Source organism: Trachemys scripta, chromosome 3, assembly GCF_013100865.1.
Source record: "Trachemys scripta elegans isolate TJP31775 chromosome 3, CAS_Tse_1.0, whole genome shotgun sequence".
NCBI classification, from domain to species: domain Eukaryota; kingdom Metazoa; phylum Chordata; order Testudines; family Emydidae; genus Trachemys; species Trachemys scripta.
The window spans coordinates 102076514-102098333 of NC_048300.1; the positions used below are offsets into that span (position 1 = coordinate 102076514).

Consider the following 21820-nt stretch of genomic DNA (forward strand, 5'->3'; position numbering starts at 1 on the left):
AGCCAGGAAAGGGTTAAAAGCCCCAGGCCAGGGAGTGTAATGGTGCCTGATGTGTTTACGAATCAGCAGAGAGGAAAGAGGAGCCAGGCAGATGAGCCAGCCCAGCCCTGCAACTTCAGTGCAGCTCAGCAGGTTTCTGGTGCCACGGCTACAGCTCTTAGTCATTGGAATTTAGGTGGAGCTCCCCCCTTCAGTGTCAGTTCCAGTTGAAAAGCTGCTCTCATTCACACATTCATACAGATACACACACTCTTCAGGAGCCTTCATAAAACACCTTTGTCCCACGCTGCTGAGTCAGTAGCAGAAAAAACTCATCCGTTTGTGCACCTGGCTTCTAGAGAAGCCACTGACCATTCCACAAGATGGTGGCGTATGGCCTTGACTACACAAGGTGCAGATGGATCTTGCCTCTGATGTTAGGCATAGCGGTCATCTTTGGCCTTATTGCGCTGGCCGGCAAGGGCTGGCTGGAGTCGGAGACGTTGCCCTATCAGCATCAAGCCTCGTTATGGGAAAGCTGTACAAAGATGGACAATGAGCCTGAATGGACATGCAACTCCCTGATGGACTATGGTAAGTGACTGCAATGGGGGTGGCAGCCCCTAGTGAGTCTAGGTCACGTGACTGAGCTTACCCCACTCAACTCACGTCTCATCAGTTTGGTGGGATAAAATAGGGCTCACCATTCAAATACATGGAGCATTTTTTGGCGAAAGAGTGGAACAAGGGTGATCTTTTTAGGAAAAAAAGAGGGATGATTGCTGTTATCATAGGGCTAGAGGTTATGTATGTTCATGGTACAAAGACACATATGGAAACATAGTGCAGGGAACATTTGAATCATGTGAGATTAATTTCTTTAGAAATAACTACAATCTCTGCTTTCCAGAAGTGAATAATTATTGCAGGCCAAGTCCATAAAGCAATAAATAGCAAGCTGTATGGGTAAACTTGGGTTTAACAAGACGGATCATCCTTCACTGGCAAGGAACTGTTGGGATGTAGAAAAGGAGCTGTGAAGCAGAGATGTCCACAATAAATATCAGGTTGCAGAACGAGCCTCTAAAATTATATCAGGGAGCACACCACACCACTTGTGACATGGTTATGAAACAAAATGTTGAAAGGAGAAAGTGTTTTTTTCTTTGAGAAGGGTCTGAATTAAGGTTTTCATAGTTGGAGGAATTTTGATAAAAGTTTGGACTCTGATGAAGTCCAAATAGATAATGTTAATTCAAGTCATAAGGGCACTTTGGCTAATTGCCTGGTTCTCAACTGTTTTGCAGCTTGTATACTTATTTATGCCTGTGTAAAGTGTGTGTATAAATACTACCAAATCAGACTAGTAGCATGTTACGCTCACCTTATACGTATAAATGTCTGTGCGAGGTGCACGGCCATAGAGACACAGACCGTTAGTGTCCATTTGGTTCAGCCTTCCAAAACTGCCATGAAAATGCACCATCCGTGCACAAATTGTGCTTTCTGGCCCTGCTCTGCATTGACTGATAGTAATGAAAAGATAATGGTGATTTATTCACTACTCAGAAAGAAGTTATTCACTCTGGGCTAGTGGGATTTTTCAAGCATGTTTGCTATTTGCTCTATTTGGGGACTGTTTCTACCCCTGGTGCCCTTTGGGTATCCTTCCCCTCCCCAATCCCACATTAATGATATATTAATCAGTTCCATAATGGTATTGTTTCTCCCTAGGTGCCAGGGACGTGATCCACAAAGGTACTTAGGAACCTAGCCCACAGACTCAGGAATCTATGTCCCTTTTTTAGGTACCGCTATGAGCCACAAAACTCCCACTGCTGCCCAATCCTGTAGGTGCCTAAATTCACTCGGCGCCCATGTTTTTTTCCTCTGAATGTGTGCACTGCTGCCTGACTGTAGGTAAGCGGGTGCCTATCTCCTGCCTGAGCATGCGCACTTCGTCAGCACTGTAGGCGTCTGGACGCCTGTCTTCCAGAGTGATTCACAGAAGAACGTCAACAAGATGACTACAAGAAAGACAGGCAACAAGATGGCTAAGTTGTGTGCCTGATCTGGTAGGTGGCCTCTGATCACACCTGTCAAATCCAGCCCCTCAGGTGAGTTCACACAAAGCAGTTGTGGGGAAAGGAGGCAGTCCTCCCTAATAACCCTTTAGCTCAGTGGTTAAGGAACACACCTAGGATGTTTCTCCCCACCCCGGAGTGGGTAGCAGGGATTTGAATAGGGATCTGTCATCTCTTTCAGGTCAGTGGCCTAGTAGACATTAGGCTATGAAATATTCTGATGTGGGGCTCCCTCAGTCTCTCCTCTCAAAGTTGTTCCACTTTAATTAAGCAAGTGAATAATTATATATTAATTGGGCCAGTAAAAGATTTAGAATGACTCTACTATAGCCTAGTTATTAGAGCACTTGCCGGCGGGATGGCTGAGCCCTATTCAAATCCCTTCTCCCCTTCAAGGGGACGGAGGATTGAAACCAGGGACCTCCTGCATCCTGGGTGAGTACCTATCCAGTAAGCTAAAGGTTGTAAAGCAGGTCCTCCCCCAGCCAATTTGCTTTGGGCTTGGCTTGCATTTAGGTACCTGAATGCCTATCTTCCCCCAGTTTGTGGATCACTAGCAGAGCAAGGCGTCTCCCTGCAGCTGGACTTGGGCGCCTTTCTCCAAGAGACGGGCACAGCTTAGCACACCCTTTCTGGTTGGCATCTCCATTGGCTAGTGTAGGCAGCTCCCTGCCTTTGTGGATCACCGTGTAAGGCACTTATATTTCCCCATTCATTGTACAGAGAGCCCAGGTGCCTTATTCAGGCTTTGTGGATTGTGGTGCTGTTCCTGTGATTTTTCTAGGCACCTAAAAGTTCAGCTCAGCATTGCAACGCCCAAATTCTTTTGTGGATCTGGACCCATGTCCCTCGCAGACAAAGGGTTGGAATTTAGGGTCCAGGCTGGCCCTGGGCTTTTCATGATGGTCTTTCTTCCTTGCTTTTGTATTTTTCTCAGACAAAGGCATTGGAGTTCTATAGCACCTTCTAACTGAGGATCTCAAGTCAGTTGAAAAACATCTGTGAATCCTCAAAACACAATAGGCAAATATGATCTCCTATTTATAGATGGAGAAACTGAGGCACAGGAAGGTGAATGTCCACATTTTAAAAAATGTTTACTAATTTTGGGTGTCCAGTTTTACACTCCCATTGACTTCATCTGTTGCTCTGCATGCTCAGTGTCTCTGAAAACTAGTCCATAGGTGCATCAAGTGGGGCACACCAGATTAATGGAGACTTTTGAAAATTTGGGACTAAATGAATTGCCTAAGGTTGCACAGGAAGTCTTTGGCAAAATTTGGATACTGAATTCAGAATTCCTGGCTGCTCTTAATCCTGGGTTTTAATCACAAGCTCATGCTTCCGCCCTCTGTACTGGGACATGCTTTGGAGCTGGAGAGAATGGGCAAACTGAGCCCTTTGGATTAAGTTAATGCCATTTCTTATTGACCAGCTCTGAGCTGGAAATCAAAACTGCCTTCCACTGATCCTTTTTGGCTAGAGTGGGAATGCTGATTTTTGGCTCCATAGCCCTCTACCTGAATGCATCATGGTAGGTCTCCTGTACCTGTGATAAACTCCTGCTATTGGTGTAGACTGAAAACTAAAGCAAAAGGTGCACCTATGATCAGGTTTTTAATAAAAGATGCATTTTATTTGTGTTTCCTTTTATCTACACTAATACAAAAATGTTAAGGCGGTCAAGTGTCCAATATCACAAACCATATCACAAGTATGATTACATTTCCCCTTTTCATAAGCATGGAGACATGAAGCAAGACAATATAGCTAGAAGGGGGCAGAAGTGATTTGACATTTTTTGTGAGTGAACTCCTTGTTTCTTCCCTATTCCCCTCCTATTGGCTTGATTTCCAGCTTCTCTGCCCCACCCATAATTTAGTGCAGGCCCAAAAGCTGGCACAACAACTTTTTATTTTCTTGACTCTTGGCTATATGAGCTCTCCAGAACAAGGTATGCCTCCGAAAGCCTTAGCCAAAGCCTTTTAAATATTTAATGTATTGTGCTGCAGGCTTTTGACATGTTTGAACAGGCTTGTTGCCTGTTGTTAGAAAATGATTGCTCCTGTTTTGCTAAGTTGAATATGGTGCACAATAAGATGAAAGAATCTTTAATACATGCAATCTTTCTATCTTCTCATATTATGCCTGATACTGCAGTTCTTTGGCATGCAGAACTTATATAAATTTCAATGAAAAATGCCATGCATAGGACAAATGCAGGTTTAAGTCCTTCAGATTTAGTGTGAAATGTTAGGCTTATTTGCAGATCTTGAAAAATCCACACAGTGCTTGTGCACATGCCAAGTGGAATTTCAATATTTGCAGTGACTTGCAAATACCATCCAATACTAGATTCTAGTCATTATACAGAGCAGGGGTCAGCAACCTTTGGCACGTGACCCATCAGGAACTGCTGGCGGACTGTGAGTCATTTTGTTTACGTTGACCGTCCGCAGGCACGGCGCTCCGCAGCTCCCAGTGGCTGCGGATCGCCGTTCCCTGCCAATGGATGATGCGGGAAGTGGCGGCCAGCACGTCACCTATCTCCTGCCTAAGCCCCAGCAATTCACAAATCAGGAGGGATAGATGTTGGGCTGCCTAAGTCATGTGTGAAGCCCGAGTCTGTAGGCATGCTCAGAGGTCACCTACCAGATCAGGCCCCTCAAGCATGGGGATGGAGGGCGGCAAAGAATGACCTCCCTTATACCTTTAGCCAGGGGTGAAAGTAGGCTGGTATGGTGTACCGGTAAGAAGCCAGTACCGGCCCATACGCAGCTGATGTTAAAGTGCTGGTGCGGCAGTGTTTTAACATAGTTGCCCCTTTTTCCCCCCTGGGCTGCTGACGGGGAGGGCAAAAGGGGCAACTTTCCCGAGGCCGGCGATTTAAAAGGGCCCAGGGCTCCCGGCCACCACCGCTACCCGCCCCAGCCCTGTATCCATTTGGGGAGAAGGAATTTGAACAAGGACCTGTCATCTCCCTCAGGTGAGTGTCCTAATCACTAGGCTATGGAATACTTTGACATGCCTCCCCCCAATCTCTACTATTGAACATGTTCAACTTTAAACAACTGACTAATTACATATTAATTGGGCCCATGAAAGAGTTAGAACATCTCTATAACCTGGTGCGTGGGGCACTCACCTGGGAAATGGCAAATCCTTTTTTCCTTTCAGGAGGAAGGGGAACTTGAATGGAAGGTCTCCCACAACCTGGGTGAGTACCCCCGGGATAATGGTAGTAAGGGAGGTCATCCATTCCCCTGGCCATTTTGTTTTAGGCTCTGTTTGCAATTAAGGTGGCTGAACACCTATCTTCACCCAGTTCACGGATCACCAGCAGAGCTAAGTGCCTTTCCACAGTCCGAACTTGGGTGCTTATCTCCAAAAGATTGGTGGAACTTTTCTCCCCACCCTCTGATCGGCTTCTCCCATTGGCTAGCTCCATCTCCACATCTCACCACGGTGCATGAGCAGCCAGAATCTGACCCCAAATTAACCCACAGGAGACTTCATTTCTACTTAGTTCAATAAATCACCATGAGCAGAACATTATAGGGCTTTTCATATTGCCAGATTGAGGGAACAGCCTTTCTCAGCACTGAGTGGCATGAGAACCAGGTTTTCTATCTGTCAGTGGAGTACATTGACCACAGCATATATTGTGTACTACTTTGAAGGAGTGTGGTTGAAATAAAACTGTAACAAAGAGCAACGTATTTGAAACAGATAGTCTTGAGCCATAAAGTTATTATCCAGATCTGAATCTAAACTTTCCCTACATTCCAGGATGTTCATATATATGGCTTTGCTTCAAGCCAACCTCTGAACCTAGGTATGACAATGTGGAGCTACTGCTCCTTTAGTGACTCCACTGCCAACATACAAGGCCTGTTAATACCAGTCGAATTTTTGTATCAATAAGAATAAATGCTATTTGCAGCACAGAGGTCAATTTTAGTAGATCATGGATTTATATGAAACAACACAACGGGATAATTCAGCAGCTTTCTTTGTACAACATCTCTTTCTCTTAGTAAGTTAGGGACTGTCTTCTTGTTACATGTTTGTACAATGCCTAGAATGATGATGCTCTGATCCATAATCCCTAAGTACTACAGTAATACAAATAATAATAATGTGTGCAAAATTCTCCACTTTCATCCTCCTTGCAAATCTCTAGCAAAATCTTTATTGAATTGTTCTGTTCTAGAGAGACAAGAGGGGGGTGAGCTAATATCTTTTATTAGACAAACTTGCATTAGTGAGAGAGACAAGCTTTTGAGCTACACAGAGCTTTGCTTCAGGTCACTCTCTAATATCCTGGGATCGACCCAGCTACAACAACACTGCATACATGTCCTAGTCTAGTTATTTCCATGATCGTCACCACAGTAGTAAGTGGAAACCTACTAACATTCATGAATTAATCCTCTCAGTCCGTCTGCGAGGTAGGGTAGCATTAGTACCTCCATTTTATGGAGGACCTCTGGCAGAGTGATTGTGTCTTGGCCAGATTTACAGAGGGATTCTGTGGTAGAGCTGGAAATGCAATCCCCATCAGAGCCCCAGTCCACTTGCTTAATCACAGGACAACCCTCCCGCCCCTTATTTGCAGGGCAAATTGAAGATAAGAACTTTGTCCTGTCTATACTACAGCCAAAACGTGAAACAAACAGGTTTAGTGTGTTTTTTTAGGTAGTTTCAATTGCTGAGTGGACAGGTTCTTAGCCACACACTACTTTCCAAATCATCTTTCAAAAAAGCGTTACGTTATTTAAGGTCAAGCCTTGATACAAAACATGCACAGAATTTACTATTCACACAGTAGTTAGACTTTTAAATGCTAGAAAAAAATGGGCTCCTAGTTAAATGTAATAGTTACAATACTGAAAATGTTTCAGTTATATTGTTCTTAAGGAACTCTGATAAGAAGGGAAGAAAAGAACAGACATGACTTGATTTTCCTCTTGCTTACAGGAGTAACTCCACTGGAGTAAGAGAGAGGGGAATCAGGCCCACAGGATGGCTGTTCATATTCCTCATTTGCAATTACTGATATACTTTTTTTTTATCATTTCACAGTTCACCTTTTTACACAATTATTGCCAGGTGCATTTCATCAGAACCTTTGCTAAATAAGTTATTTCCTTAGTTGGGTAACTAACTTTACAAAGAGTCTCTCAGGGCAACAAATACTCTTTATAATCAAATCACTTCCCTAATAATTAAAGTCAAATTGGCTAAAACAGTGCTGATGGTGTGAGATGCTGAGGGCTCTCAGCTACCATATGAAAATAGAGGCAGTTGAGGACAATCAAGACCTTGCAGAGATCCCAGCACTTTGCAGGCTCAGACAATGAACTCTCTTAAGCATGCACCATTCAGTTACTTTTCCTAACCTTTCACACAGGAGGTAACTGCTGAGGATTTATGAATGGATGTGGGTAAAAACTGTACCGCATTGTCGTTTTTCTTTAGTTGGGTCATCTCTTCAGAGAATCTGACAGGATGGAGTGATGATGATTCCTCCATAGTAAGAGCTGGATATAAGTCCCATTATAAGGTTGACTTTGAATGACTTTGGGAGGGTAAACAAGCAAACAAGAAAATCTCTCAGGCTATGTCTACACTACAGACCTTGCAGTGGCACAACTGCACAGCTGTAAGGTTTCCCGTGTAGCCGTTCAATGCCGATGGGAGAGAGCGCTCCTGTTGGCATAGCACTGTCCACACTGGTGCTTTTGTCGGTGAAACTTATGTAGGTCAGAGGGCTGATTTTTCACACCCCTGACCAACAACAGTTATACTGACAGCAGTGCTAGTGTAGACATGGTCTCATGCTTTCACATTTTTCATGGCAAGTCTTGTTGACAGCTGGTATCTATTCTGAACAATTTTGAACAAGATTGAAGGAGAATATTATAGTGTTCCCAAGCTCCTCCTGGGAACTTTTGCAAAGTGTCTTTAGAAAGTTCTTGATCAGTCAAAAATCGCAATGGTTTCAAATTAGTCAGCTTTGACTGAGTAAGAACTGCAGGATTTAGCCCAATGATGCTAAAGGAAGAGAACTTGGACCACAGCTAGACATTTACTAGAGGAGGAATGACTTTACACTATCATGGTAAAGAAGGTCCAAGCTGATCTGGAAACTCTCATACCATTTAATGCACTGGATTTTAAATCAGTTTGAGGGGAGTTAGGAAGGTGTGTGTGTGGGGGAGGGGTATGACTCTTTGAGGCACTGTACATGCTATATGGGTGAAAGCATTAATATGTGCAGACATATATATGTGACACATATATGTGTTGCAAATAACATTTAATTTTGATCTAAGTGCTGCCTGATGATAACTATAGGGCCAGATTCGTATGCCTTTACTGACACTGAATAGAGCCTTCCTCCACAAGCAATTCCACTGAAATCTCTGGAGCTAGCTACAGAGGAAGCTGCTATCCAATAAAAGTAATAATAATTAGCTCTTATGCAGTGCTTTTCACCAATATATTGCAAAGAAGGTCAGCATCAATTATCCCCATTTTACAGTAGGTGAAACTGAGGCACAGAGCAGCAAAGTGACTTGCCCAAAGTCACCAAAAGGCCAGAGACAGGAATAGAACTGTTAGCCTCCTAAAACCAAGTCCAATGCTTTGTCTACTAGACCTTGATGCATCTATATTGAGTAAAAATATCAGAATCTGGCCCTAAATATACAACTATAACAGACTCTTTCTGTAATCCCCAATCACGTGTTAACCAACCTATCAACAGCCAATAACAGTGCAGCAACAAAAATTGTTAATATCGCCTTCTTGTTCAGTCACAGGGAGAAGAAATGAGTAAACAGCATCATGTCTCTCCCTGTAGGCTTTTTTGTTTCTTGGGTGGGAAGGATTTAGTTTCTATCAGAAAGTTAGCTCCAAATTCACAGCCACTCCCTACCCAGGGAAACTCCTTCACTGCAATTAAGGCTAGCCACAGCAAGGTTGCTGAACACAGTTTGCTCATATTCTGCTGCAAACTATAGACTAAGAGTTATCTGATTGAAAATTCTTGATTTTGGAAATGAGATGTAAATCCATTGTGCTTCAGCCAGATATAAGAGTGCGAGCAAGCTTTGGAAAAAGGATACACTGCTATTTTGCTTAATAGTCATTGTTTGTAAGGCTGAATTATAAAAGAAGAAGATCCCTTTTAAACTGTAGGTTATTTTAATCAACTCATCTTTAATCCTTGACAAGGTCTTCTGTCCAAATAGTAGTACCAGCTAGAAAACAGATATAACATGCTACATTGGGATTAATTGACATATTTAGTCAATAAATTGGCTTATTAGTATGTTACACATTTTTTTCCAAAACCCACTAGTTAAAATTTAGCTCAAAATAGACGGAACGAGACAAATCGTGTATCAAACTGAGCATCAAAACATGTAAAATTAAGTTCTGATCCTGAGGATGCCCGTAATTCCTGTTGAAATTGTTGTGAACTGTGGGTATTCAGTGCCTTTCTCCTGATCAAGCCAATTCTGAGGCATTGGCATGCACATTACTTTTAATACCGAACTCACTCCTCTGCTGCTCCCTTTGATGATTCTTCTACACCCCGTGTTGCTCCCTTCCTAGCACTAAGCATCAGGGAGGATCTCTCATTAGCACAAAGCTTTGTTGGACTCCCTTCTAAATCAAGCTCCTACATGTCAAGTGTGTTTATGTCGAAGAGAGTAGCTGAAACTGAACCACTCCCTCTAGATGGTGGGGGGGAAAAAACCCTGACCAAACAAAAAATTCTTCAAGTTGAAATGTTCCTAAACTGAACTGCTTCCCTCAAAAGGAGGAGGGTCTTCAGGCATGTCAAAACTGTGGATTCTGGATTTTTTAACAAATATGTTGATGAGTATGTAGATGATGCTTTCTGGAAATAGAAAGATGATGAGAAGATGAAGGTCTGTTTGCTTTTAATGGGAAACAGTCTGTTTTGAGTTTGAGAAGCCCCTGATTACCAGCAGTTAGGCCATGTCTGCAGTACCACTTATGTTGGCAAAACTTACGTTGCTCAGGAGTGTGAAAAAAACACCTTCCTGAGAGATACAAGTTACAGTGACAGAAGCGCCAGTGTGGAGAGCGCTTTGTTGGCTGTCTTGTCCCCTCACCTCATTGGGATAGTTAAGTGGCTGTCTCCCCCACTCACTAGTTTGATGGCTTTGTTTACATCTTAGTAAATGTATTTCTATTGTCTCTCCTTGCTCAGTTTACACTGAAGACACATTCGAACAGGCGGAATCACACTCCTTGATCTAGGGTGGGGTCCCTCAAGCCTTACCTGCCAAACACATTTTAAGAACATAGTTCCAGCACATTTATAGTTTTTCATATATCACCTGTACATACACCAGGCAACAATATTAATGACCAGCATGTAACCAGTTAGCATATGATACCTTACATCTGTTAGATACAGATTATGACAACAATGAGTTGGAGTACACTCCGCTGCTTAGGCCAGCTGAAACTCACTGCTAGATCCCCTTGCCCTCTGACATTGGGATGCTCTTAGGATCAAAGTATTATTCCATTTTCAGTTCAGGTTTGGCATTTCATATCATCTTCCATTTTTTAAAATTAAAGCTACACTTGTTTAACACAGCTGTGTCACTCACCACAATGTCACGCAGGAACTGCAGAGGTTGTTGACTGAACAACTCCTATTAAAATGATAATTTGATGATAATATAAATAATTGCTGAGATGTATGAACAGCTGACAATAGATTTATTTTTCTTTTAAATGCTGATTATGTCTTCAGCTTCAGGGCAGAAAGAATTAAAAGTTGAGGAATTGTGCTCTTATTAATCAGACAAGGAGATAGATATCAGAGCTGTTCATGATTTCATCCTGATGAGCCAGGCCTAGGGTACTGGGTAGTTCACATGAAGTGGAGTACCCATGCCATGAATAAACAGAGTGAGGGGATGGAATGGTGTGGATGGGAATATTTGTACACAATGTGGGCTAGTACACAAGAATCCGGAATCTTTGGTTTGTTTTGTACAAGGCAATTAGGTTATGAGATGTATTTTCAATGTGTTGTGGCCCTTGTGTTATCACAGAAAATTTGGAAAACAAACATGTAAAAAAAAAATTCAGTGTGGGTTTCAAGGTTTTGAATATAAGACATCACTGGGCAGACATTACCCCAAATTAAATTTATATTCTTTTGTGTAGAAAACAGCTCTTCAATTGTATGTAAAACTGAAATACATGAGGAGGTAAGTCAGGAAAATCAGAAAGCAACATTCCTAGTAGCTCTGAATCCCTAATAAAAGTCTTAAATCTACATTTGACAGAAGACTTGCCTTATCAAAGAATACTCGGATTCCCAGTTACACTGTTGCTACAACATTTCCTTTGGATAGCCTAACCATCCACAAATCAAACAAATATAGCTAGAAGGACCATTCCTCACTCTGCTTATATGAAAATAAAGATTTGGGTTCTCTTTTACTTGTCCTAATACAAGGCCTTCCCCATTTCCAAAGACAAAAACTTATAAACATTGCCAGTTGTAATGAGATTTTAAGACTGGAAAGTATATAGTTTCCTGGCATTTAATAATTATCATACACATTCTTTGATTTGGTTGTAGAGAGAAACAAGAAGGAACCAGCAGACATGCCATTCAAATGATGATGATATCATTTTAGAATGCTGGTGTACATTGGAAAATGCCAATTCACCAAAACTTTTTGCAGGAAAGGATCAGTTTAGACAAATTTCCACTTTTGAAAAAAGTTTCAAAATGTTCAATTTCAAATTTTTCTAAATGATTTTTTTTTCATTTTTTGTTTGAAAATTCTGTTTGTTTCAAAATTTACATTGCTTTATAGTAAAATACACATATATTGCATATATAAAAGTCAAAATTGAAACAACACATTTCGATCAACCCATTCCAAAATTTTTCTTGGATTTTCAGTTGGTGACAATCTGAGATTTTGATTTTTTGTCCTGATTTAGGATGGAAAAACTCAAAATTTTGAAAATTCTCACAGGATAGGAAAATCATTTCCTGTCCAGCTCTAGTATTTAGGGATTCTGTGAGATAAATTTCTGTTTTTTTTTTTCCTCTGCTGACCACCTTTAAACATACACAAAAAATTACTCTACAGTTCTCTCAGCTGCTTGATTGATCTTAGGCAAATAGTTGTGTTTTTATGGACTTAGCTTGACATCCTGAAAGCTAAGTAAACTGCTGCTCTCTCTGTGTTTTGTTTAGTTTCAGTTTTAAATGGGCTGGACTAGAACCTGTGACCTCTCTGTCTCATGTATACTGAGTTTGTGACCTGACTGGATTCCACATTTCCATGAAATGTGTTAACATTTGCATAGGTGTTTATACTTTACCCGCGTGTTAAAGCAAAACATAAAAACAGTGGATAATAAATAATGTGAAAAACTTAGGACCAATTTCTGCCCTCATTTACACTAGTGCAACCTCATCATTTTCAACCCCACTAAATTGTGGCGTTACATGTGAGATGGATTTGGCCCAATGAGTTTTAAACTAGATTGAGCCTTTGCTCTGTGTCTTCTGCAAGGCGCCCAGGGAGTCAAAATTCTTTCTTTACTCCCTCTTTTTTCAGAGGGAAATAACTTTTATTGGTTCTTTTCCCATACCATCCTTGCCTACCTGCTCATGGCCCACCCCTCAGGCTCCAGCCGCAATGCAGGAAGCACTAAAGTGACTGTGCAGGGGGCCATCTGGTTTTACTGCCTGTTATTCCCCTGTGTTGTTACTTAAAGCCAAATAGCAATTGCTTCACTAGATCAGACCCATGGTCCATCTAATCCAGTATCCCGTCTCTGCCAGTGGCCCGTGCCAGGTGCCTCAGAAAAAGGTGTAAGAAACCCATAGTAGGCAAGTACAGGATATTTGGACCCCATCTTAGGTATCCTCCTGCTCTCTAATAGGTAGTGATTGGCTTAAGGCCTGAAGCACAACTTTCAATATCCCTTCTAAAATTGTTATAATTAATTATTATAACTCTTGATTTTCTTTATCCTAAATATTCAATTCCTTTTTGAATCTTACTAAGTTCTTGACCCCAGTGACTTCCTGTGGTAGTGAATTAATCACACAGTTTGTGAACAAGTTGTTTCTTTTATCAATTTTGAATTTCCCACCTTTAAATTTCATTGTTCTTGTTATGAAGAACAGAAGAACAGAGAGAGAGAGACAGAGACAGAGACAGAGAGAGTTAGGAGAGAGAACAGAAGATCCTGATCTACCTTTTCTAAACCTTGCATCATTGTAATATACCTTTATCATGTTCTCTCTTGTTCATCTCCTTTCTGAGGAAAACATCCCAGTGTTTTCAATCTCCTTTCATAGGAGAGTTTTTTCCATTCCCTCAGTCATTCTTGTTACTCTTTTTGGAATCCCCACCAGTTCTGCAATATCCTCTAACAGACAGGGGGGCCAGTGTTGCACACAGCATTCTGAAGGATTTATATCAAGGCATTATAATCTTCTCTGTATTATTCTCTTGTTCATTCCTTATGCCCCCTAGCATGTTCGTTTTTCTGACTGCAAGTGCATGTTGAGCAGAGATCTTCACTGAGCTGTTGACAGTGACATCCAGGTCCCTGTCACAATCTGGCCCCAGGTTAATCTAAATCTTCATGACCCTATTGAAACACAAAATTAGGATATATATCAAAATTGTTAATAGAGTTAATTAACAAAAAGTCTGTTCTTAGACTAAATCTCTGATGTAGCATTCTGCAGCTTAGATTTAGTTTGAGGACAGCATCTTAAAGTCTTTACATCTTCAAAACTGAATCTTTAAAATCTTGATTTAAAAATGTCCTCTGCTAAAGAAGATGGAGTTAGAAATCTGCAATGGTTATGTGACTAAGCAATGCATAAGATGTAAGAATCTTATGCAGGGAGCATGTTTGTTCTTGCCATATAGCCAACTCCCTTAAGGCAGGGAGTATGCCAGTCTCTCCCAATGTGCCTTCCTACAGAGTCATGGCATTTGCAATACTACTGGGAGAAAAAACTGGTTAGTGGCATAAAGAGGTGGGGAGCAGGATGGATGAGAGAGTCCCACCCCCACCCCTCCCCAGCCAAATGGCAGGGACCCCTCAGGGCACTTGGTTCAGCTGGCACTAGGGGTGGGAAGGGAGAAAAAAGTTTTATAATGGGGGGGGGGAAATTAGTGAAATGTAATGAATAGAAATGGAACATGGGTCATAAAGCAATGGGAGATGGTCACAACCTTCATGAACTGTTCAGAGAAAGGGAGATAGACCAGAGGACTGGGTCAGAATCTCCCCCCCCCCCCATTTGTGCTATGCTTGGTTTGGAAGCTGAGTGAGGAGAATGGCTCACTGCCACCTCCGCATGCTCCCAGTCACCAGTGTTGCTGGGGATTGGTTTGGCCCACTATGAAAGTGAGAGCCACTTAAAAGCCTGAAGGGCCATTACACCATCTGGAGCTTGCTGAAGCACAGCAACGCAGTGGCAACGTCCCCCTCACCTGGCCATAAACTGACAGACTTCCTATGCTGGGTGAGATGACATAGAGCTGGCGTACCCTAAGGCAGGGGTGGGCAAACTTTTTGGCCCGAGGGCCACATTGGGGTTGTGCAACTGTATGGAGGGCTGGGTAGGGAAGGCTGTGCCTCCCCAAACAGCCTGGCCACCGCCCCCTATCTGCCCCCTCCCACTTCCCGCCCCCTGACTGCCCCCCTCAGAACCCCCAACCCATCCAACCCCCCCTGCTCCTTGTCCCCTGACTGCCCTGATCCCTCTCCACACCTCCGCCCTCTGACAGCCTCCCCGGGACTCCCACCCCCTATCCAACCACCCTCTGCTCCTCGTCCCCTGACTACTGCCTCCTGGGACCCTCCTCCTCCTCTAACTGCCCCCTGGGATCCACCCCCTTGTCCAACCCCCCCCCCCGCTCCCCGCCCCCTGACAGGCCCCCCAGGACTCCCACTCCCAACCCTCCCTGTTCCCCATTCCTGACCGCCCCCCCAGAACCTCCACCCCATCCAACTGCCCCGTCTTCCCTGACTGCCCCCTAGGACCTCCCGCTCCCTTACCCAACCCCCTTGCTCCGCACCCACTTACCATCAGCAGGAGCTCGCAGCCATGACACCCAGCCAGTCAGCAGCACCCCCCATGCTGCCCAGCAGGAGCAGCGGGCCAGAGCGTGGCTCGTGTGGTGGCGTGGCTGCAGGGGGGGACAGCAGGGGAGGGGCCAGGGACTAGGCTCCCCGGCCGGGAGCTCAGGGGCCAGGCAAGACGGTCCCATGGGCCGTAGTTTGCCCACGTCTGCTCTAAGATATGTAAAGCTTGGTATGTCTACAGTACAATCAAACACCCATGGCTGATTCATGTCAGCTGACTAAGGCTCACAGGGCAGGGGCTACGGGGCTGTTTATTTGCGGTGTAGACATTTGAGCTCTGTCTGGAGGTTGGGCTATGGGGTCCTTCCCTCTCGTGGGGTCCCAGAACCTCGGTCCCTTGGTCTGAGCCCCATGAGGCCAAGTCAGCAGAGACAGGCCAGCCATGGGTGATTAATTGCAGAGTAGACATGTCCTTAGGGATTCCCTCATGCTGGGGAGAATCCTTAGCTACCTGGTTAAAGCAGCTTTACAGCCTTTTTGCTGCTGAATTAGTTCCATTGCTGGTACAGTTCCTGGTGTTAGTTAATTATTATATCACCTCAGAAATAGCTGCATTGATTGAGATTTTATAAATTTAAATTCAAAAGTTTGCATTAACGCAACCTTCTGGGTGCACATTTGACTGCCACAGGAATCATTGTTAACTCTACCACATTGCACATCCTGTAGGTTATATGGCATACTCTAATAAAACATAATGTAGCAAGATTTAAAAAGTAAAGCGGAAATACTTGCTGCAAGAAACACAGGTAACAGTGTTATGGGAACCTTAACTTCTGCATATCCTTGTACTGTGTGATTCTTAAACTGCATCATCTTATATTGCATTAACAGGGTTCCATGTAATTTGTTTGCTTCTTTTAAGGGGAAAAAAGAATGCAGCCCATATGAGCACAGGTCCATTTCTTGTACTCTAGTGCTGCTTTTATGTAGTGTGCACTCCTTTCATTGTGCCAATATTACAGATGCATTTCAAGAAGTGAACACATAATAAAGTAATCAGTGTCATATTTAACAGAACATCACAGGAAAGAAGAAAAAAACCCAAGATAATCAGAGAACATCTGGGACTTGCTATCCAATGGAACAAGGAAGCCAAGGGTTGGCCTTGATTTTCCCTAATAACATAAGAATGGCCATACTGGGACAAACCAAAGATCCATCTAGCCCAGTATCCTGTCTTCCGACAGTGGCCAATGCCAGGGCCCCAGAGGGAATGAACAGAACAGGTAATCATCAAGTGATCCATCCCCTGTCGCCCAGTCCCACCTTCTGGCAAACAGAGGCTAGGGACACCATCCCTGCCCATTCTGGCTAATAGCCATTGATGGACCTATCCTCCATGAATTTATCTACTTCTTTTTTTGAACCCTGTTATATTCTTGGCCTTCACAACATCCTCTGGCAAAGAGTTCCACAGGTTGACTGTGTGTTGTGTGAAGAAATACTTCCTTTTGTTTGTTTTAAACCTGCTGTCTATTAATTTCATTTGGTTCTTGTGTTATGAGCAGGAGTAAATAACACTTCCTTATTTCTCACTTTCTTATTTCCCACTTTCTCCACACCAGTCATGATTTTATAGACTTCAATCATATCGCCCCTTAGTCATCTCTTTTCCAAGCTGAAAAGTCCCAGTCTTATGAATCTCACCTCATACGGAAGGTGTTCCATACCCCTAATCATTGTTGTTGCCTTTTTCTGAACCTTTTCCAACGCCAATATATCATTTTTGAGATGGGGTGACCACATCTGCACACAGTATTCAAGATGTGGACATACCATGGATACATATAGAGGCAATATGATATTTTCTGTCTTATTATCTACTCCTTTCTTAATGATGCCCAATATTCTGTTTGCTTTTTTGACCATCACTGCACATTGAGTGGATATTTTCAGAGAACTAACCACAATGACTCCAAGATCTCTTTCTTCAGTGGTGACAGCTAAATTTAGACCCCATCATTTTATATATATAGTTGGGATTATGTTTTCCAATGTGCATTACTTTGCATTTATCAACATTGCATTTCATCTGCCATTTTGTTGCCCAGTCACCCAGTTCTGTGAGATCCCTTTGTAGCTCTTCGTGGTCTGCTTTGGACTTAACAATCTTGAGTAGTTTTGTATCAGCTGCAACTGTATTTGCTTCCCCAACCAAGGCTCACTGAGCCCAAAGATCATCTCACCACTCATGTATTTCAAACATCTTGAGCTCTGGAGGCCTTAGTGCATTCTGGAGTGCAAAGTGTAACGGCCTGGGAGATCTGAAATCATCTTGATATCTAATGATCATTGTTTGCATTTGTGTGGCGCTTTATAGATTTAGTGTGGGCTCAAGTGTTTGAGGAGCACAAGTCCCAGTGAAAGTCAATGAGTCACTTAGGTTCTTTTGAAAATCTTACCACTAGAGCAAGAATCTCTGTAGTGATCTGGGACATGTAGCTATAAATAAACATATGACATGACAGAGATTGAATTTAAGATCCAACTGAATCTTATGTGCGGTAGGACAAATTCTTGGGTCCTTACTCATCCAAACACCTATTAATTTTAGTGAGAACTCACCTGAGTTAGGACCTATGGCTCTGGCTACAGGTTATTTCTATAATCACCAATGTTGCTTACTGAAAGTGAAGCAGTCATTACTATGCTAAAAGACCTGGTGGATGAGCCAGAGGAACAGACATACATGAAAGGTACCTTCCACATGCAAATCTTAGGGTCATGATCTATCCTGATTGTTTGTGTCTGATGTATAGATTTGCCAAATAATGCCAAACTTTTAAGTTCACATACCAGCATGGCATGCTAATATAGACAGTTTTTTAAAATGGAAGATTTTAAGTTGCCTTTGAGGAAGAGCCTCCTCTTCATTTGATGCCTATGCATAAAACCCTTTGGTGCCATGATAGACATATATAACAGAGCCATGACTGCCATTTGCTGAACAAATGGCCTGTATTAGTGAAATAAGATAAGGTTGTTATCTGAGTATTCTTACATTCTGCTTTTTCTGCCTCAGTGCTAAATACTTAATATTGAAATTCCTTGACATTCCAATAACATACTGTTCAGAATTAATGTTTGTTTAAACATCATACATTGTGCATTAACTCTCTGCTGGATCAGAACCACTTTGTACATTCTAAACCAGTCAAAGGAGAGTAGGTGGCTATGTTCTCTCCTTGAGAGTTTACCGTCTTCTCACATTTGTCTGAAATGAAAACACTTCATTTTTAAGGCAGGCATGAATCTAACTTAATGCATTGTTGCCTTCATAATATGTTTTCTTTCTGATTTCAGCCTGGGGGAGAGCTGCTGCTGCCACATTCCTTGTTGGCTATATCATTTTGGTCATTTGTTTTGCCCTGGCCATCATAGCATTCTCCATTGATACACTTCGGTTCAACTTCGTACGAGGAATTGGAGGCTTGCTCTTTGTTGCTGGTAAGACTGTGTGTGAGGAAAAGGTTGCCTTTTAAAATGGTACCTGTTGTAAAATTGATACATGCCTTATTTGACTCTTCAAACAAAGGAGTCTATGCCCAGTTCTATAGCCACTCGGCACTTGGAAATGTCAATTAAAATCAATGGAAAGTCCATCCAAGTAGTAAATCCTCAAACCTCTAAAACAAAGGTGGATTTGGCTAGAGATAACATCAAGGCAGAAACTTTAATGGATACCAGTTTAATCACTCATTCTGACTTGTTGTTGTTGTTGTCTTTTCTCTTTCTTCAGCTGTGTTCTCGATCATGGCCCTGGTCATTTATCCAGTGAAGTACACAAATGAAATTGACATGGAAGGAGTCAATATGTTCAGCTGGGCCTATGGCTTTGCTTGGACCACCACCATTATGGAAATAGGCCTGGGGTTCTTCTTCTGCTGCCTCCCGAATTACGAAGATGAGATCCTGGGCAACGTCAAGCCCACATATTTTTATACTTCCCCATAAATACTAGAAACAACAGGAGAGGTGCCTTACTGTTGTTTTGATATTTAGATTCCAGAGATACATACAGACTATCTTATTTTTACAGAGTATTATAACCAGGAATTAGTAGAAAGGCTTGGAAACTTTTTTATGCAAGTAGAAATATAGTGTTGGAGTTATAGAATAGAAGATCTAAATTGTTCTGAATTTTCCTCTTTGATGTGGGTTTGTTAGGGTTAATTATTCTATCATTTTGTATTGCTCCATTACTTCCCACTAGTAGGGGGGTGGGGTGGGTCTGGTATTGGTGTTTCAAGCATTTGTGTTTTTATTTAAGTTCAAACAAGCCTTTTAATTAATCAGGGAATCAGTTATGGGGCCAGACAACACAAACCCTGGTTCCCTGAGGCCAAGCAGCTCAGGAAAACCAGATACCATGATATGTGGTATAGTTTAACCTGAAAACTGATATTTGGTTGCTTACAAAACCTGCCTACCCACTTTGTGCCACCATTGCCAATAATTCAGTCACCACTTTGTAACTTTGTTTCCTCTTTTATTCATAAAAAATATAGCACTTAGAGTCAGAGACAAGATAGAGAAAACTACTTCCTTGTTTTTAACAGGCCATTTTCATTTCTCTCAATGCTTTTGTTGCATAGTTTAGTTGCTAAATTGTCAAAGATGACCCAGAATAAGAAGAAAAATAAACTGTCTTCAAATACCACTAAACATAAACAAGTATTATCACTGTGTAGTGTGCGCTGCAATCCAAGCAGTCTTAGAAATCCTGGGTGAGATTCTGGGCTGCTACTTGGCGGAGTAGCACAGGATTAGCACACTGCGGGAGGGGGACAAAAGTGGCTTTAAGACATCCTTTCACCCTTCAGATTCTGGGCTTTTCTGAGGGCTGGAGAGACTCCTGCTGTAACATAGAGAGTCTTGAGGAACTGTTTAAGTTATGTCAGCCTCACCAGGTTGCCCTATGGGCAGCAGCACTGTCCAAACCTCCATAGACCTATGTGCTGTGGCTCCACCCATGACCTGCCTCCCCATCCTTGGCACGGGGCCTATGCCAACGCCTCAGGAGTCCCTGAAGGACAGCCTGCTTCTGTCTTCTTCAGTTCCTGTACCACTGGAATTCTTTCCCCATCAAATCTAGGGCTTTTAGAGCCCCTTTATGCCATTCCAGCCCTTTTACCTGGTACCAGAGGGCGAGAGCTGGCATGGGAATTTCACCTCTATTTACTCCTATGGCCCTCATCCCTATAGTATCCAATTGTCTCTATACTATTGAACTGCTGGAATTGGAATTTAGAGTTATTAAACAAGTTAAAACAAAATCCCTTTCTTATTGGGCTCTTTCATTTAGATCTATTACTTTCTGAGTCGAAAGTGTGTGTGTGTGTGTGTGTGTGTGTGTGTGTGTGTGTGTGATGCATATATAAAATGCACACACACAAATACACTCTCACACAACCTCCCACCATAAGATTGTAAAACAAGACACAACCACATTTTATAAAACATTTTCAGATATATTTCACATTCCACAACATTAAAAATATGTGAAAAGTAATGAAGTTTGCTTGCTGTTTTCTGTGTTATATATCTTGGTTTTGTAATATTCCATTTTTTGCTTTAGGTGAAAAAAATTGTGGACCAAATCCTATTATCCTTATCAAACAAGAACTCTCATTGAAGTCATTATATCGTTTTCTAAGATGAATATTACCTTGTAATAAATTTACCTCTCTCTTTATATACTGCAGATGATGAAAACTGCCACACTGAGTATATAGTATTCCACACTATAAAATATGAGATGCAGGAAGGAAACCTTGTCTTCCTTGATAAAAGTCTTGGACAGTTAGAAAAAGTTAAGCTAAACAACCAGATTCTTATATTGCACTAGTTTTGCAGCAGTGTAACTCCATTTATTGCTCTGAAGTTACGCCTAACTTAGACCAATAAAAGTGAGAGGAGAATCACATCCAAAGCATATATATAAACCCTTGAGAATGGTTAGACAGAAGAGTTTTATAATTAATTATTATGGTTCTTCCTGGCCAAAAAATTTAGAAAATATTTTGTATAAAAAAGTGACAGTGTGCAATTGATGCACATGCAGTTCATCTGTTTAGGAATAAGCTGTTGCAGATATTTTCATGATGCTAACCATACTCAATAAATGATGGTCATCTTTGTCTTGTTTCAAACATGGTGACTGTATTTAATTCTATTTGGGGATAGGAAGGAAAGGGAGCGATAAAATACCTCAAACTACACTCCATTGCCGTAGAATTTTGAAGCAAGTGGAGGGTGGGAAAGTAACTTTCAAATTTATTATTTAATATTAATAGGACTTCTATTATTCTTCATTTATATTCTGATAGCACAATAATTCACGGCCAACATGCACAGGAAGACACTGAACCTGCCCAGGAGAGCCTACAAATTATGAAGAACTACAGCATATAATGGTTAGGGTAGAGAGATACAATTATCATATGTACAATGTTATATACTTTCTTATTAAATGCACATCAACTGTTGAGGTGAACACCACAGTTTGTTGATGAGGAGAAGTATTGACAGAGGAAGTTTCAAGGCTCATATTT

General features: G+C 42.0%; 1 protein-coding gene across 1 annotated transcript; it reads left to right on the forward strand.

The window, feature by feature from the left end:
* Positions 1-217: 217 nt before the first annotated feature.
* LOC117875615 (p53 apoptosis effector related to PMP-22-like) lies at positions 218-21329 on the forward strand. Its single transcript, XM_034766983.1, has 3 exons — positions 218-573; positions 18570-18713; positions 19006-21329. Exons 1-3 carry the CDS (start codon positions 363-365, stop codon positions 19218-19220), a joined length of 570 nt encoding a protein of 189 aa, XP_034622874.1. The 5' UTR covers positions 218-362; the 3' UTR covers positions 19221-21329.
* Positions 21330-21820: the final 491 nt, after the last annotated feature.

Coding starts and splice junctions, on each gene's coding strand:
- LOC117875615 (XM_034766983.1), top strand. CDS start 363: ATGGTGGCGTATGGCCTTGACTACACAAGGTGCAGATGGATCTTGCCT. Junction 574..18,569: donor CAACTCCCTGATGGACTATG/GTAAGTGACTGC, acceptor TTCTGATTTCAG/CCTGGGGGAGAGCTGCTGCT. Junction 18,714..19,005: donor AGGCTTGCTCTTTGTTGCTG/GTAAGACTGTGT, acceptor CTCTTTCTTCAG/CTGTGTTCTCGATCATGGCC.